Source organism: Phocoena phocoena, chromosome 14, assembly GCF_963924675.1.
Source record: "Phocoena phocoena chromosome 14, mPhoPho1.1, whole genome shotgun sequence".
NCBI lineage: Eukaryota > Metazoa > Chordata > Mammalia > Artiodactyla > Phocoenidae > Phocoena > Phocoena phocoena.
The window spans coordinates 13,499,104-13,515,080 of record NC_089232.1 but is presented as its reverse complement, the minus strand read 5'-3'; the positions used below and the strand labels follow the sequence as shown (position 1 = coordinate 13,515,080).

The 15,977-nt window shown below is 38.2% G+C and overlaps 1 protein-coding gene and 1 pseudogene across 1 annotated transcript in view; one reads left to right on the top strand and one right to left on the bottom strand.

Moving 5' to 3' along the window:
* The window catches only part of CHMP3 (charged multivesicular body protein 3), an 82,387-nt gene that overhangs the window by 24,694 nt on the left and 41,716 nt on the right, over positions 1–15,977 (bottom strand). Inside the window, exon 3 of the mRNA XM_065891061.1 lies at positions 10,968–11,147. Within this exon, the coding sequence (XP_065747133.1) occupies positions 10,968–11,147 (180 nt within the window). The remainder of the gene's footprint in view (positions 1–10,967; positions 11,148–15,977) is intronic.
* On the top strand, positions 8,105–9,893 carry LOC136134090 (UPF0729 protein C18orf32 homolog pseudogene; annotated as a pseudogene).

Here is a 15,977-nt window from a genome sequence, read left to right as displayed (position 1 = left end):
GAAGCACAGAGAGTCCCATACAGGATAAACGCAAGGAGAAACACACCAAGACACATATTAATGAAACTATCAAAAATTAAACACAAAGAACAAATATTAAAAGCAGCAAGGGAAAAACAACAAATAACACATAAGGGAATCCCCATAAGGTTAGCAGCTGATCTTTCAGCAGAAACTGCAAGTCAGAAGGGAGTGGCAGGACATATTTAAAGTGATGAACAGGAAAAACCTACAACCAAGATTACTCTACCCAGCAAGGATCTCATTTAGATTTGACAGAGAAATTAAAACCTTTACAGACAAGCAAAAGCTAAGAGAATTCAGCACCACCAAACCAGCTTTACAACAAATGCTAAAGGAACTTCTCTAGGCAGGAAACACAAGAAGAGGAAAAGACCTACAATAATAAACCCAAAACAATTAAGAAAATGGTAATAGGAACATACATATCGATAATTACTTTAAATGTAAATGGATTAAATGCTCCAACCAAAAGACACAGATTGGCTGAATGGATACAAAAAAAAGACCCGTATATATGCTGTCTACAAGAGACCCACTTCAGACCTAGGGACACATACAGACTGAGAGTGAGGGGATGGAAAGACATATTCCATGCAAATGGAAATCAAAAGAAAGCTGGAGTAGCAATTCTCATATCAGACAAAACAGACATTAAAACAAAGACTAGTACAAGAGACAAAGAAGGACACTACATAATGATCAAGGGATCAATACAAGAAGATATAACAATTGTAAATATTTATGCACCCAACATAGGAGCACCTCAATACACAAGGCAAATGCTAACAGCCATAAAAGGGGAAATCGACAGTAGCACAGTAATAGTAGGAGACTTTAGCACCCCACTTTCACCAATGGACAGATCATCCAAAATGAAAATAAATAAGGAAACACAAGCTTTAAATGATACATTAAACAACATGGACTTAATTGATACTTATAGGACATTCCATTCAAAAACAACAGAATACACATTATCCTCAAGTGCTCATGGAACATTCTCCAGGATAGATCATATCTTGTGTCACAAATCAAGCCTTGGTAAATTTAAGAAAATTGAAATCGTATCAAGTATCTTTTCCGACCACAATGCTATGAGACTAGATTTCAATTACAGGAAAATATCTGTAAGAAATACAAACACGTGGAGGCTAAACAACACACTACTTAATAACCAAGAGATCACTGAAGAAATCAAAGAGGAAATCAAAAAATACCTAGAAACAAATGACAATGAAAACACAACCCAAAACCTATGGGATGCAGCAAAAGCAGTTCTAAGAGGGAAGTTTATAGCAATACAATCCTACCTTAAGAAACAACTCAAATAAACAACCTAACCTTACACCTAAAGCAATTAGACAAGAAGAACAAAAAACCCCCAAAGTTAGCAGAAGGAAAGAAATCATAAAGATGAGATCAGAAATAAATGAAAAAGAAATGAAGGAAACAGTAGCAAAGATCAATAAAACTAAAAGCTGGTTCTTTGAGAAGATTAACAAAATTGATAAACCATTAGCCAGACTTATCAAGAAAAAAAGGGAGAAGACTAAAATCAATAGAATTAGAAATGAAAAAGGAGAAGTAACTGACACTGCAGAAATACCAAGGATCAGGAGAGATAATGACAAGCAACTGTATGCCAATAAAATGTACAATGTGGAAGAAATCGACAAATTCTTAGAAATGCACAACCTTCCGAGACTGAACCAGGAAGAAACATAAAATATGAACAGGGCAACCACAAGCACTGAAATTGAAACTGTGATTAAAAATCTTGCAACAAACAATAGTCCAGGACCAGACGGCTTCACAGGCGAATTCTATCAAACATTTAGAGAAGAGCTAACACCTATCCTTCTCAAACTCTTCCAAAATATAGCAGAGGGAGGAACACTCCCAAACTCATTCTATGAGGCCACCATCACTCTGATAGCAAAACCAGACAAAGATGTCACAAAGAAAGAAAACTACAGGCCAATATCACTGATGAACATAGATGCTAAAATCCTCAACAAAATACTAGCAAACAGAATCCAACAGCACATTAAAAGGATCATACACTATGATGAAGTGGGGTTTATCCCAGGAATGCAAGGATTCGTCAATACATGCAAATCAATGAACGTGATACACCATATTAACAAACTGAAGGAGAAAAACGATATGATCATCTCAATAGATGCAGAGAAAGTTTTCAACAAAATTCAACACCCATTTATGATAAAAATCCCCCAGAGAGTAGGCATAGAGGGAACTTTCCTCAACATAATAAAGGCCATATATGACAAATCCACAGCCAACATCATTCTCAATGGTGAAAAACTGAAACCATTTCCACTAAGATCAGGAACAAGACAAGGCTGCCCCCTCTCACCACTATTATTCAATATAGTTGTGGAAGTTTTAGCCACAGCAATCACAGAAGAAAAAGGAATCCAAATCGGAAAAGAAGAAGTAAAGCTGTCACTGTTTGCAGATGACATGACACTATACATAGAGAATCCTAAAGATGCTACCAGAAGACTACTAGAGCTAATCAATGAATCTGGTAAAGTAGCAGGATACAAAATTAATGCACAGAAATCTCTGGCATTCCTATACACTAATGATGAAAAATCTGAAAGTGAAATTAAGAAAACACTCCCATTTACCACTGCAACAAAAAGAATAAAATATTTAGGAATAAACCTACCTAAGGAGACAAAAGACCTGTATGCAGAAAATCATAAGACACTGATGAAAGAAATTAAAGATGATACAAATAGATGGAGAGATATACCATGTTCTTGGATTGGAAGAATCAACATTGTGAAAATGACTCTACTACCCAAATTAATCTACAGATTCAATGTAATCCCTATCAAACTATCACTGGCATTTTTCACAGAACTAGAACAAAAAATTTCACAATTTGTATGGAAACACAAAAGACCCCGAAGAGCCAAAGCAATCTTGAGAAAGAAAAATGGAGCTGGAGGAATCAGGCTCCCTGACTTCAGACTATACTACAAAGCTACAGTAATCAAGACAGTATGGTACTGGCACAGAAACAGAAATATAGATCAATGGAAAAGGACAGAAAGCTCAGAGATAAACCCACGCACATATAGTCACCTTATCTTTGTTAAAGGAGGCAAGAATATACAGTGGAGAAAAGACAGCCTTTTCGATAAGTGGTGCTGGGAAAACTGGACAGCTACATGTAAAAGAATGAAATTAGAACACTCCCTAACACCATACACAAAAATAAACTCAAAATGGATTAAAGACCTAAATATAAGGCCAGACACCATCAAACTCTTAGAGGAAAACATAGGCAGAACACTCTATGACATAAATCACAGCAAGATCCTTTTTGACCCACCTCCTAGAGTAATGGAAATAAAAACAAAAATAAACAAATGGGACCTAATGAAGCTTAAAAGCTTTTGCACAGCAAAGGAAACCATAAACAAGACGAAAAGACAACCCTCAGAATAGGAGAAAATATTTGCAAATGAAGAAACTGACAAAGGATTAATCTCCAAAATTTACAAGCAGCTCATGCAGCTCAACATTAGAAAAACCAACAACCCAATGCAAAAATGGGCAGAAGACCTAAATAGACATTTCTCCAAAGAAGATATACAGATTGCCAACAGACACATGAAAGAATGATCAACATCATTAATCATTAGAGAAATGCAAATCAAAACTACAATGAGATATCATCTCACACCAGTCAGAATGGCCATCATCAAAAAATCTACAAACAATAAATGCTGGAGAGGGTGTGAAGAAAAGGGAACCCTCTTGCACTGTTGGTGGGAATGTAAATTGATACAGCCACTATTTAGTTTTTAAAAAACTAAAAATAGAACTACCATATGACCCGGCATTCCCACTCCTGGGCATATACCCTGAGAAAACCATAATTCAAAAAGAGTCATGTACCAAAATGTTCATTGCAGCTCTAGTTACAATAGCCAGGACATGGAAGCAACTGAAGTGTCCATCAACAGATGAATGGAGAAAGAAGATGTGGCACATATATACAATGGAATATTACTCAGCCATAAAAAGGAATGAAACTGAGTTATTTGTAGTGAGGTGGATGGACCTAGAGACTCTCATACAGAGTGAAGTTAAGTCAGCAAGAGAAAAACAAATACCATATGCTAACACATATATATGGAATCTAAAAAAAAAAAAAGTGGTCATGAAGAACCTAGGGGCAAGATGGGAATAAAGATGCAGACCTACTAGAGAATGGACTTGAGGATACGGGGAGGGAGAAGGGTAAGCTGGGACAAAGTGAGAGAGTGGCATGGACATACATACACTACCAAACATAAAATAGGTAGCTAGTGGGAAGCAGCTGCATAGCACAGGGAGATCAGCTTGGTGCTTTGTGACCACCTAGAGGGGTGGGATAGGGAGGGTGGGATAGGGAGGGAGATGCAAGAGGGAAGAGACATGGGGACATATGTATAACTGATTCACTTTGTTATAAAGCAGAAACTAACACACCATTGTAAAGCAATTATACTCCAATAAAGATGTCAATAAATAAATAAATAAATAAAATAGCAAAGGAAAAAAAAAAAAGATTATCAAGGGGATGGGGGAGAGATGGACTGGGAGTTTCGGGTTATTAGATGCAAACTACTACATACAGAATGGATGGACAGCAAGGTCCTGCTGTAGAGCACAGGGAACTATATTCAACATCCTGAGAGAAACCATAATGGAAAGGAATATAAAAATATATATATATTAAAAAAAGACTATCAATAATAAAGAACAAATTACATTCATGAAATAAGAACAAGATGATTTTTTTAAAAAAAGATCAGAGAACTCTTTCCTGAAAATTAAAATTAAGACAGCTAAAATAAAGAATTCGAGAAGGAATAGAAAATAAAGTTGAGCAAATTTCTCAGAAAGTAGAACACAAAGACAAATTGATGACGATAATGACAATAACATTTAGAACCTACATATACAGCAGTTACCATGTTCCAGGCACTGAATTAAGTCTCACAACTTCTATGAGGAAGGTACTATGATTATTTCCAAAGTGAGAACAGGAAAGATAAAAAAATTAATGGATCAGTCTGGGAAATCTAACAACTGACTAAAATCTTTCCTAACAACTGACTAAAATCTTTTCCTTTCAGAAAGAAATAGAAAATATAGTGGAAATGAAATGAAGACATCGACATACCCAAGAACTGAAGGACAAAGAAACAGAAGGGATAGAACCCTTGCTTTTTAGAAACCCATGTCGAAATATCTGCAGATGAAATTATATGATGTCTTGGATTCCCAGGGGAAAATATAGGGAGAGGCGGGGATACAGATGAAGACCAGCCAAGATTCTTGGATGGGCCTATTAATTTTGACGTATCCATTAAGATATGAGTGGAGATGCCAACTATACACTGATAAAGTCAGGCCTGAAGATAAAGATTTGGAAATCAATGGCATTTAAAGGCATGAGGTTAGATGAGATCCCCTATGGGGAGAGAGGCAAGATGGAAAAGAGCAGAGGATCTAGAACAGAGCCCTAGAGTATTTTAACGTACAAGTACCAAACAGCAGATATTTTACTTTTCAGGTGTGATAAAGCCACAATATAATACATATTTGAAACAACATAATATATTATTATGGATGTATACTTAAGGGATAAACAGGCTCTTGATATACGTTATGTTTACAGTTACGTTCATTACTGAAAGTACATGCTACAGGAGAAGAGATATTTTTCATGTAGATTAATGAATATTTGTGAGCTATAACTCATTGCAAAGATAGTTTGGAATCAGTACACAGGAAGAAAAGGAGAACAGAAGAGACTGGTCAAGCTCACTAGTTCCCAGGGAAATGTTATAACATTTCTCAAAAATTAAGAAGTCTGACAAAGGTTGGTGGAAAGGTATGGAAAAAAGAACCCTTATCCGCGCTGATGGGAATACAAATTTGTCTCCTTGGAGAACAATTTTGCAATTCTAGCAAAATTTAAACCCAGCTGTTTTTAACCCAGCAATTCTACTTCTGAGTATATAACTGTCCTAAAGAAACACATGTGTAAAAGTGAAAAGACATTCACACCAGCACTGTTTAGTAATAGCAAAAACTGAAAACAGCCTAAATGTCCATCAACAGGGAAGAGAAAAATAAAATGTGAAACATTTACAGGATGGAATACCACCCAGTAGTTAAAAACATATTTATTTATCATATCAAACTATATAATCATTATATCAATATATTTATCAAAATATATTTATCATCATATCAAAATATATTTATCATTATATTTATGGGTATATTTCAACAGGACAATGATAAATGGGAAAAAAAAGATGCAGAATGGTACACACAGTATAATACCATTTATACAAATTTTAATATTCATGATAGTGGTTACCTCTGAGGAGGCTGAAAGAGAAGGGAATGGAACTGCAAAGGTGTATTAAAGAAGCTTCAACTTTAGTAATACTGCTTTCTTTTACAATATAAAAACTAAGGCGGGGAGAAGTGGGGGTGGGATGAATTGGGAGATTCGGACTGACATATATACACTACTATGTATAAAATAGATAACTAATGTGAACCTACTGTGTGGCACAGGGGACTCTACTCAATGCTGTGGTGTGGTGACCTAAATGGGAAGGAAATCTAAAAAACAGTGGATATATGTGTAGGTATGACTGATTCACTTTGCTGTACAGCAAGAAACTAACACAACATTGTAAAGCAACTATACTCTAATAAAAATTAATTTTAAAAAAACTGAGGCAAATATAACAAAATGTCAAATTGTGCTGGTTCTGGGTGTTAGGTACATAAGCACGCGCTATCTTAGCCTGTGTACTGCTATCTTTGCACCTGGGGAGAAGAAGGGTCTGTGAATACAATGCTTTATTCATAGGGGGAAAAAGGGCAAAATAAGCTATATGTTTTTTGATGTTGATTCAGTAAAAGAAATGCTGAAAAATTTAAAAATAAGCTTATCATGGTCAACTGAACATGTATCTTTTCAGCATGTTGCAGAAAAAATAGGGAGTAAATATGGAGCTTTCAATGATGGCTGTAAAAGTCAAGTATATTTAGTTAAGCTTTCAAAATAACAGATAAGATTAGACTGTTTCTCCACAGTACTGAATACCTGGCTTGTCCAAAAGGCATATATCTAGGTTATATATCCAATATTTAAAGAGCCTAGATACATCACTTTAGGGCTGAAATAACACAGTTGTTAAAAGTTAAGAAGATATGGTACAAACAGTTGTGTTATTTTTTTTACTCTTTCTTAATCCATGGATTGTTTTCTTCAGTATCTGGAGAAAGAAACTCATATATTCACTATTAGACACATTAAAAAAACCACATTCAAATGTTAAAATGAACATAGAGAAATACCTTCAGAGCCAAGTACGACCAAACAATGAATTAAGTACTCATTTGGCACCAGCGTTTACACTGAAACATTCAAGTCTTCTAACTTTTGAGTGTGATGTACTCATCAATGTAGTAACTGACAGAGTTGAAGATATTCTTTTTTTGGCTGCACTGTGCGGCTTGCGGGATCTTAGTTCCCCGACCAGGGCTTGAACCTGGGTCACGGCAGTGAAAGCGCAGAGTCCTAACCACTGGACCACCAGGGCATTCCCTGAAGATATTCTTTAGTGAAAAATTACCCTGTAATTTCTGAATCTGTACTCAGTCTAATTATCTGACAGTTATTTGCTGCTATTCTCAAAGAACTCTAATTCTGAGTTAGGATTTCTTCATTTAACCGAAAATAAGTAAGAAAAGAAACCAACTGGATGTAAAATTTAACCTATGCCTCAAGCTGTCAGTGATCTGGAGACAGATGCCTGCAGAAGATCACAACGGTATTATACTGGACACTGAAAGGTAACTAAATTATGTTTATTTTTAAATATTATAATGAGTTTTTGAAAATTAAATTGGGCGGTGCCCACTGGGTTGGCTGTGGCCTGTCCCCCTGTGACTTCCCCTCTGGAAGCGTGGACACTGCCACTGGGGCTTGGTGGTCGCAGGTCAGGATCTCAAGCCTGGGACAATGGTGTGCATTCCCTGCATCGTCATTCTAGTTGTGCTCTGGGTCTACAAAAAGTTCCTGGAACCATATATATACCCTCTGATTTCCCCCTTTGTTAGTTGTATGTGGCCTAGGAAAGCTATAAGAGAATCCAATGATAAAAACAAAGGCAAAATAGACTGTAAGGGTGCAGACATAAATGGATTACCAACAAGAGGACCAACAGAAATCTCTGATAAAAAGAAAGACTTAAGTGACTGTCACAAAGGATCTCATTGTTTTAAAAATGGGTCTGATAGGGCTTCCCTGGTGGCACAATGGTTGAGAGTCCGCCTGCCGATGCAGGGGACATGGGTTCGTGCCCCAGTCCGGGAAGATCCCACATGCCGCGGAGCGGCTGGGCCCGTGAGCCATGGCCGCTGAGCCTGCGCTCCGCAACGGGAGAGGCCGCAACAGTGAGAGGCCCGCGTACCGCAAAAAAAAAAAAAAAAAAACAAAACATAAAATGGATCTGATAGTATGAAGCACCTTCTTTGTACTTGTCTCTGATCTTTTTTCCTGAGACCAGAATTTGGGCTAGATAGTTTACATATTTACCTGATACTAATCAGGAAATACCTGGTATTTGTATTTAAAATGTAGCTAGTTATATTTAATGACCTCATTCCTGAGTTCCTTTTTCATTAAAGTAGCTTTCATTTCTTTTATTGCAGTTTTAAAAATATGAATAAATAAAAGGTTCATACCAGTAGACACTGTTACTGAATCAGTCCCTAAAAATCCTTGGGCCTCTAGTTTTTATGCAGGCTCTTCAAATTTGAGGAGTATAATCTGACTGTGAAACAGTGCAGTGAGACTGTGCGGTGAAATGAAAGGTAGTTTTTGGAGATGATAATGACTTGAAACATAAAGATGGAATTACTGTCTAACTCAATGGAGCAGCTTATCTATGAGAGTAGTAATTACTGTTTATTGCTCTGAGGAAGACAGAAAAGACAGGGAAATGGGGTAACCTCTCTGAAAAATAGAACATCTTTAACATAAATGGCTAATGTATATTATAAAATTCTAATCCTTGTCGTATTCCTTCTATTCCTACGAATGTATTAACTATTCAGTTTAGCTTGTTGTTCTTTTTCTTTTAAAATATAAATATTTAAAAGTAAGATTTTTTAACCACATCAGAAATCAGGATTGTAATAGTGTGATGGCATCAGGATAGTTATGGAGAAGCAATATTTTTTTTCTTCTTCTTTTTTAAAGTTTAGATTGTATCAGTCATTTTGTTCCATAATAAGACACTAAAATTCGTGGTTTTCAGCAACAGTGACGTGACTGCACAGTTATTTGCTGGTCTGGGCCTCTCCACATGATCTTTCATCCCGGGCCTCTTCATTTTAGTGTAAGGATCTATAAATATTCAAAGACGATGAGATGTATCTTTATAGAATATTTATTTTCTCTGAAGCAAGGAGAAGTTAGAAAGGACTCCCTGCCTTGGGTCCCCAGTGAAGTCCTGAGTCCTAACTGAGGCTCTGTGAAGCTGTGTCTGGTCAAGTCATTGATCCACCTTGGACTTCCTTTGATATAAATGTGTTTCAACTTTTCTGCCCTACCCTACTTGAGGGATAAGATAAATTCTCATTAGCAACTAAATCCAGTTGATTAATTTAGTTTGTTTTTTAAGGTGTTAAAAACTGTATTATGAAAATAGCAGATGTTCATAGTAGAACAATGCAAGGGCAGGTTAAATGAAAAGTTAATGTTCTTTCTCTACTCTCATTTCTTTGTTCTAGCTCCACAGATGTAACAACCACTATTAGCTTTTTGTATAGCCTTCTAGCAACTTTCTTTTTTTTTTTTTTTTTTGTGGTACACGGGCCTCTCACTGTTGTGGCCTCTCCCGTTGCAGAGCACAGGCTCCGGACGCGCAGGCTCAGCGGCCATGGCTCACGGGCCCAGCCGCTCCACGGCATGTGGGATCTTCCCGGACCGGGGCACGAACCCGCGTCCCCTGCATCAGCAGGCAGACTCTCAACCACTGCGCCACCAAGGAAGCCCTAGCAACTTCCTTAAAATATATCATTAAAAAAAAAAATTACACTGATAGTACACATATATGCTGAATACCCAATACAGGGCCTGCAGGTTCCTAAGATGTAAGAAAGCATTAGGTTGAAAGTCAGAGATGAGGCAGAAAAGGAGGTGAGTGAAAGCCAAAGACAAACTTAGACTATTTAAAATCCTGCCTGGGGCAACTCTGGGCCTAGGGCCGAAGAAACTCTTTCCTTCATCCTCCCTCTAAGGTGTGGGCGCACTGCTTATGCCTATGACTCAACCCTCAGGTCACTTTACAACACTGTTCACATGAGGAAATACAGTCTGAATTCTAAACAAAGTACATTTAGATGGAGATTTTCCCATTATTTCAACAACACTGGCAAAAGAAAATGAATAACAATAAAATAAAAATGAGAGTAATAAGTATATTTTGCTTTTGTATAACACTCCAATTAAGACAATGTAAGGAATAAAAACCAGAGCTAAGACTGTCCTTCCTCATATATACACTAACAAACGTTAAGGTAGACAGCTAATGGGAAGCAGCCGCATAGCACAGGTCGGTGCTTTGTGACCGCCTGGAGGGGTGGGATAGGGAGGGTAGGAGGGAGGGAGACGCAAGCGGGAAGAGATATGGGAACATATGTATATATATAACTGATTCATTTTGTTCTGAAGCAGAAACTAACACACCATTGTAAAGCAATTATACTCCAATAAAGATGTCAAAAAAAAAAAAGACCTTCCTATTCAAGGAAACCAGTGTCATAATAACGGCAAGAGCATCAGCTAATGATGTGACTGTAAGGTACCGCTGTCTTACCCAGCTGATTCTTCATCCCCATGAGCACGGAGTTCATGTGTGCTTTGGATGCATAGAGCTTGCTCACGGCCTTCCTTGACCTGATCATCTCCTTGGCCAGAACCACACAGACATCCTTCTGACCCTTCTTGGCAGCATCTTTCACAGATCGTTTCACTTTTTCTTCTTCTCTTTGGATATCTAAATTTAGAACATAAGACAGAACATCAAAAAATTAAGGGTAAACCAGGAGAGTTATTGGCACTGAAATCTGTTCTTACTGTGATCTAAATGTATCTATTAAACAGGAAAACAGATAGGAGGATATAAACTAAATAAAAATAATTAATGTGGTTGGTATTCATTATTTCTGGAAACATTAAAGTAATATAAGAGTAAACAGAGGGCTTCCCTGGTGGTGCAGTGGTTGAGAATCTGCCTGCTAATGCAGGGGACACGGGTTCGAGCCCTGGTCTGGGAAGATCCCACATGCCACGGAGCAACTAGGCCCGTGAGCCACAACTACCAAGCCTGCGCATCTGGAGCCTGTGCTCCACAACAAGAGAGGCCGTGATAGTGAGAGGCCCGCGCACCGCGATGAAGAGTGGCCCCCGCTTGCCACAACTAGAGAAAGCCCTTGCACAGAAATGAAGACCCAACACAGCCATAAATAAATAAATAAATAAACAAATAAAAAGCCAAGCATTTGAAGCCCTTAAAAAAAAAAAAAAAAAAGAGCAAACAGAAAAGTAAATCCTAATACACTACACAAAATTTCAAAACTGACTTTGCAAGCCTATTCTAACATCTGTTGGTACTGGTACTAAGGAACTTTAAAAATACTGTAAATGCAGGGAGTTCCCTGGTGGTCCAGTGGTTGGACTCAGCCCTTCACTGCCATGGCCCTGGGTTCAATCCCTGGTTGGGGAACTCAGATCCTGCAAGCCGCATGGCGTGGCCAAAAAGAAAAAGAATACTGTAAATGAATTCCAGAGCTTGCTCTCATAATCAATAAGTAGTATTCCCACAATTACAGGAGTACAACCTCAGTACATTTATTAATGATTTATAAAAACCTACAACTAAAGGAAAGCCTGAACATACAAAAAGTATCACATCAGTATCAACCAGAGGTAAGATATGTCTATGTTACGTGCTTTATGATTAGTAGAGATTTTTTCCAATTGTGGTAAAATATACATAACATCAAATTTACCATCCTAACCATTTTTAAGTACACAGTTCAGTGGTATTAAGTACATTCATATTGTTGTGAACCATCACCACCATCCGTCTCCAGAACTCTTTACAGTTTTCAACACTGAAACTCAAAGGCTTTAAATAATAACTCCCTATTCCCTCCTCCCACCAGCCCCTGGCAAATACCATTCCACTTCCTGTCTTTATGAATTTGACTACTCTAGGTACCTCATGTAAGAGGAATCCTACAGTATTTTGTGTGTGTGTGTGTGTGACTGGCTTATTTAACTTAGCATAAAGTCTTCAACGTTCAGCCATGTTGGAGCATGTATCAGACACCCTGCTTTTTAAAGGCCAAATATTACATTGCATATATATACCAAATTTTGTTTATCCATTCAGCTATCGACAGACACTTGGGTTGCTTTCACAACCTTTAGCTATTGTGAATAATGCTGCTATGAACATGAGTGTACACTGTATCTTTTTGAGACCCTGCTTTCAAATCATTTGTGTATATACTTATATTACCATAGACTTCATGGCTTAAAAATCATGAATTTATTTCTCACAGTTCTGGAAGCTGGGAAGTCCAAGATCAGGGTTCCTAGTAAAAACCTACTTCCTGATTTGTAGGTGAATGCCTTCTTGCTGTATCTTCACAGGGCAGAGAGTTCACCTCTTGTCTCTCCTCTTATAAGGGCACTAATACCATTCATAAGGGCTACACCCTCATGACCTAATTACCTCCCAAAGGCCCCACCTCCAAATACCATCACATTGGGATTAGGGTTTCGATGTATGAAATTTAGGGGCACACAAACCTTCAGTCTATAGCATTCTGCCTCTGCGTACCCCCCCCAATTTATGTCCTTCTCATATGCAAAATGCATTCATTCCAACCCAACAGCCTCAAAAGTCTTAACTCATTCCAGCATCAACTTTAATGTTTAAGTCCAAAGTCTCATCTAAATATTCTCTAAATCAGATATGGGTGGGACCTGAAGTATGATTCAACCTGAGGCAAAATTCTTCTCCAGCTACGAATTTGTGACAGGCATAGAATAATCATTCTTACTCCAAAAGCAAAAAACAGGAAAGAAGGAAGGGGTGACAGGTCCCAAGCAAGTCCAAAACCTAGCAAGGCAAACTCCATGAGCTCTTAAGACTCAAGAATAATCCTCTGAGTAGAGCCACAGAGGTAGAAAACAAACTTATTTTGTTTGGGGGTGGGGTGGGGGAGGGAGAATAAATTGGGAGATTGGAATGGACATATACACACTACTATATATAAAATAGATAACTAATAAGAACCTGCTGTATAGTACAGGTAACTCTACTCAATACTCTGTAATGGACTATATGGGAAAACAATCTATAAAAGAGTGTACTTATGCATATGTATAACTGATTCACTTTGCTGTACAGCAAAAACTAACACAACACTGTAAATCAACTATACTCCAATAAAAAACAAGCAAACAAACAAGAAAAATAAGAATAAACCTCTTTGGTTTGATATTCTGACTTTCAGACCCACAAGGGTGGCAATGTCACCACGATGGCTGGTGGGGTACCACCATGCTGCAGCTTTCTGTGGGGGCCCCACCCAAGCTGAGGCTCTGCCAGGCAAGGGGTCTTTGGTTGGAGGCAGCCTAGCATATATAGGAACTGAGGTAGTGGCCCTGATGATGTCTGAATCAGATTTGGGGACATTCTTTCCTTTCCCCGAAGAAAAGTGCAAGTTAAAAGCCTAAGTTTTGCTGTCTTGTCCTGTAAAATCTAAGAAGTCAGACAGCCTTCCTTTATTCTGACCTGGATCCGTCCCCATCAGTTCAGACTGGCAGTGATCTCTCTGGAGTAGCTGATAAAATCCATGGGTCACACCCATACTAATCTTATCAAGTGGTCAGTCACATAGGTCAGCCATACACTTGGTGTCTTCTGAACCAGCTTTCTCAGTTTTGCAATATGGACAAACAGAGATTATTCCAAATCTATAAGTTCTGGTTCCACTTTGCTTAACAATTCCTTCTTCATTTCTCTCTCCTCGCATCTTACTATAAGTAGTCAGGAAGAACCATGCCACTCCTCCTATATTTTGCTTAGAAATCTCCTCAGCTAAACACACAATTTCGTTGCTTGCAAGTTCTAATTTCCACAAAACAGTAGACCCTGAACACACTTCAGCCAAGTTCTTTGCCACTTTATCAAGAATTGCCTTTTCGCCACCGTCCAATAACATGTTTCTCATTTCCGTTTTGAGATCTCATCAGGACGGCCTTTACCATCCACACTTCTACTAACATTATGTACATGGTTATTTATGTGTTCTCTAAGAAGATGGAGGTTTTCTCTCCAGCTCTGTTTTTTTCCCTTAAGCCCTCACCAGAATCATCTTTAAAGGTCCACTCCTGGCGAACTAGGGTTTTGGTAGCACGCAACTTGAAATTCTTCTAGCCTCTACCCATTAACCTAGTCCCAAAGCTGCTTCCACATTTTATGTGTTTGTTACAGCTTCTTGGTACCAATATCTGTATTAGTGAGATTAGTCAGGCTGCTATAATAAAAATACCATAGATTAGGTGGCTTAAACAACAGAAATTTATTTCAAACAGTTCTGGAAGCTGGGAAGTCCAAGATCAAGGTGCTGGCAAATTCAGTTCCTGATGGAAGCCCCCTTTTTCTGGTTTGCAGATGGATGCCTTCTTGCTGTGTCCTCTCACATGGAGGACAGATATTATTTGTCTTGTGTCTCTTCTGATAACAGCACTAATCTCGTTCATGAGGGCTCCACCTTCATGGACTAATTACTTGCTAAAAGCACCCCCCTCACCCCCGCCCTCAACCAAATGCTATCACATTGGAGATTAGGGCTTCAACACATGAATTTGGGAAGGACACAAACCTTCAGCCCACAGCAATACTCGAAACTGGAATTTCTGGATCACATGGTAATTCTATTTTTAACCTTTTGGGGAACAGCTCTGTTTTCCACAGCTGCTGCACCATTTTACATTCCTGCCAATGGTGATCAATGGTTCTAACTTCTCCACATCCTTTGCCAACATTTGTTACTTTATGTTTCGTTTTGACTGATAGCAGCCATCCTAATGGGTATAAGGCGGTAGCACATCCTGATTTTGATTTATATTTCCCTAATGATTAGTGATGTTGAGCATCTTTTCATGTGCTTACTGACCACTGGTATGTTTTCTTCAAAAACTATTCTATAGACTTGAAAGTCTATTCAAGTCCTTTGTCCATTTTTGAATATTTATTTGGATGCGCCAGGTCTTAGTTGTGACACACAGGATCTTCGTTGTAGTGTGCAGGATCTTTAGTTGCAGCACGTGGGGTCTTTAGTTGCAGCGTGTGGCATCTTTTAGTTGTGGCATGCAGGATCTTTTAGTTGCGGCATGTGGGATCTAGTTCCCTGACCAGGGACTGAACCCGGGCCCCCATTATTGGGAGTGTGCAATCTTAACCACTGGACCACCAGGAAAGTGCCTGAAGAGGGCTTTTTAAAGTTGAGTTTTACGAGGTCAGTTCTACGTATATTCTGCAAATATTTTCTCCCAATCTATGGGTTGCCCTTTTAGTGTTTTCTCTTTTTACTGTGTCTCTTGATTCACAAACTTTTTAATTTTCATGAAGTCTATGTGGTCTGTTATATTTTTTTGTTACCTGTGGCTTTCAGGTCATATCCAAGAAATCACTGCCAAACCCAATGTTGTGAAGCTATGGCCCTGTTTTCTTCTAGGAGTTTTCTAGTTTTAGCTTTTACATTTAGGTCTCTGATCCATTTTTAATTAATTTCCATATACAGTT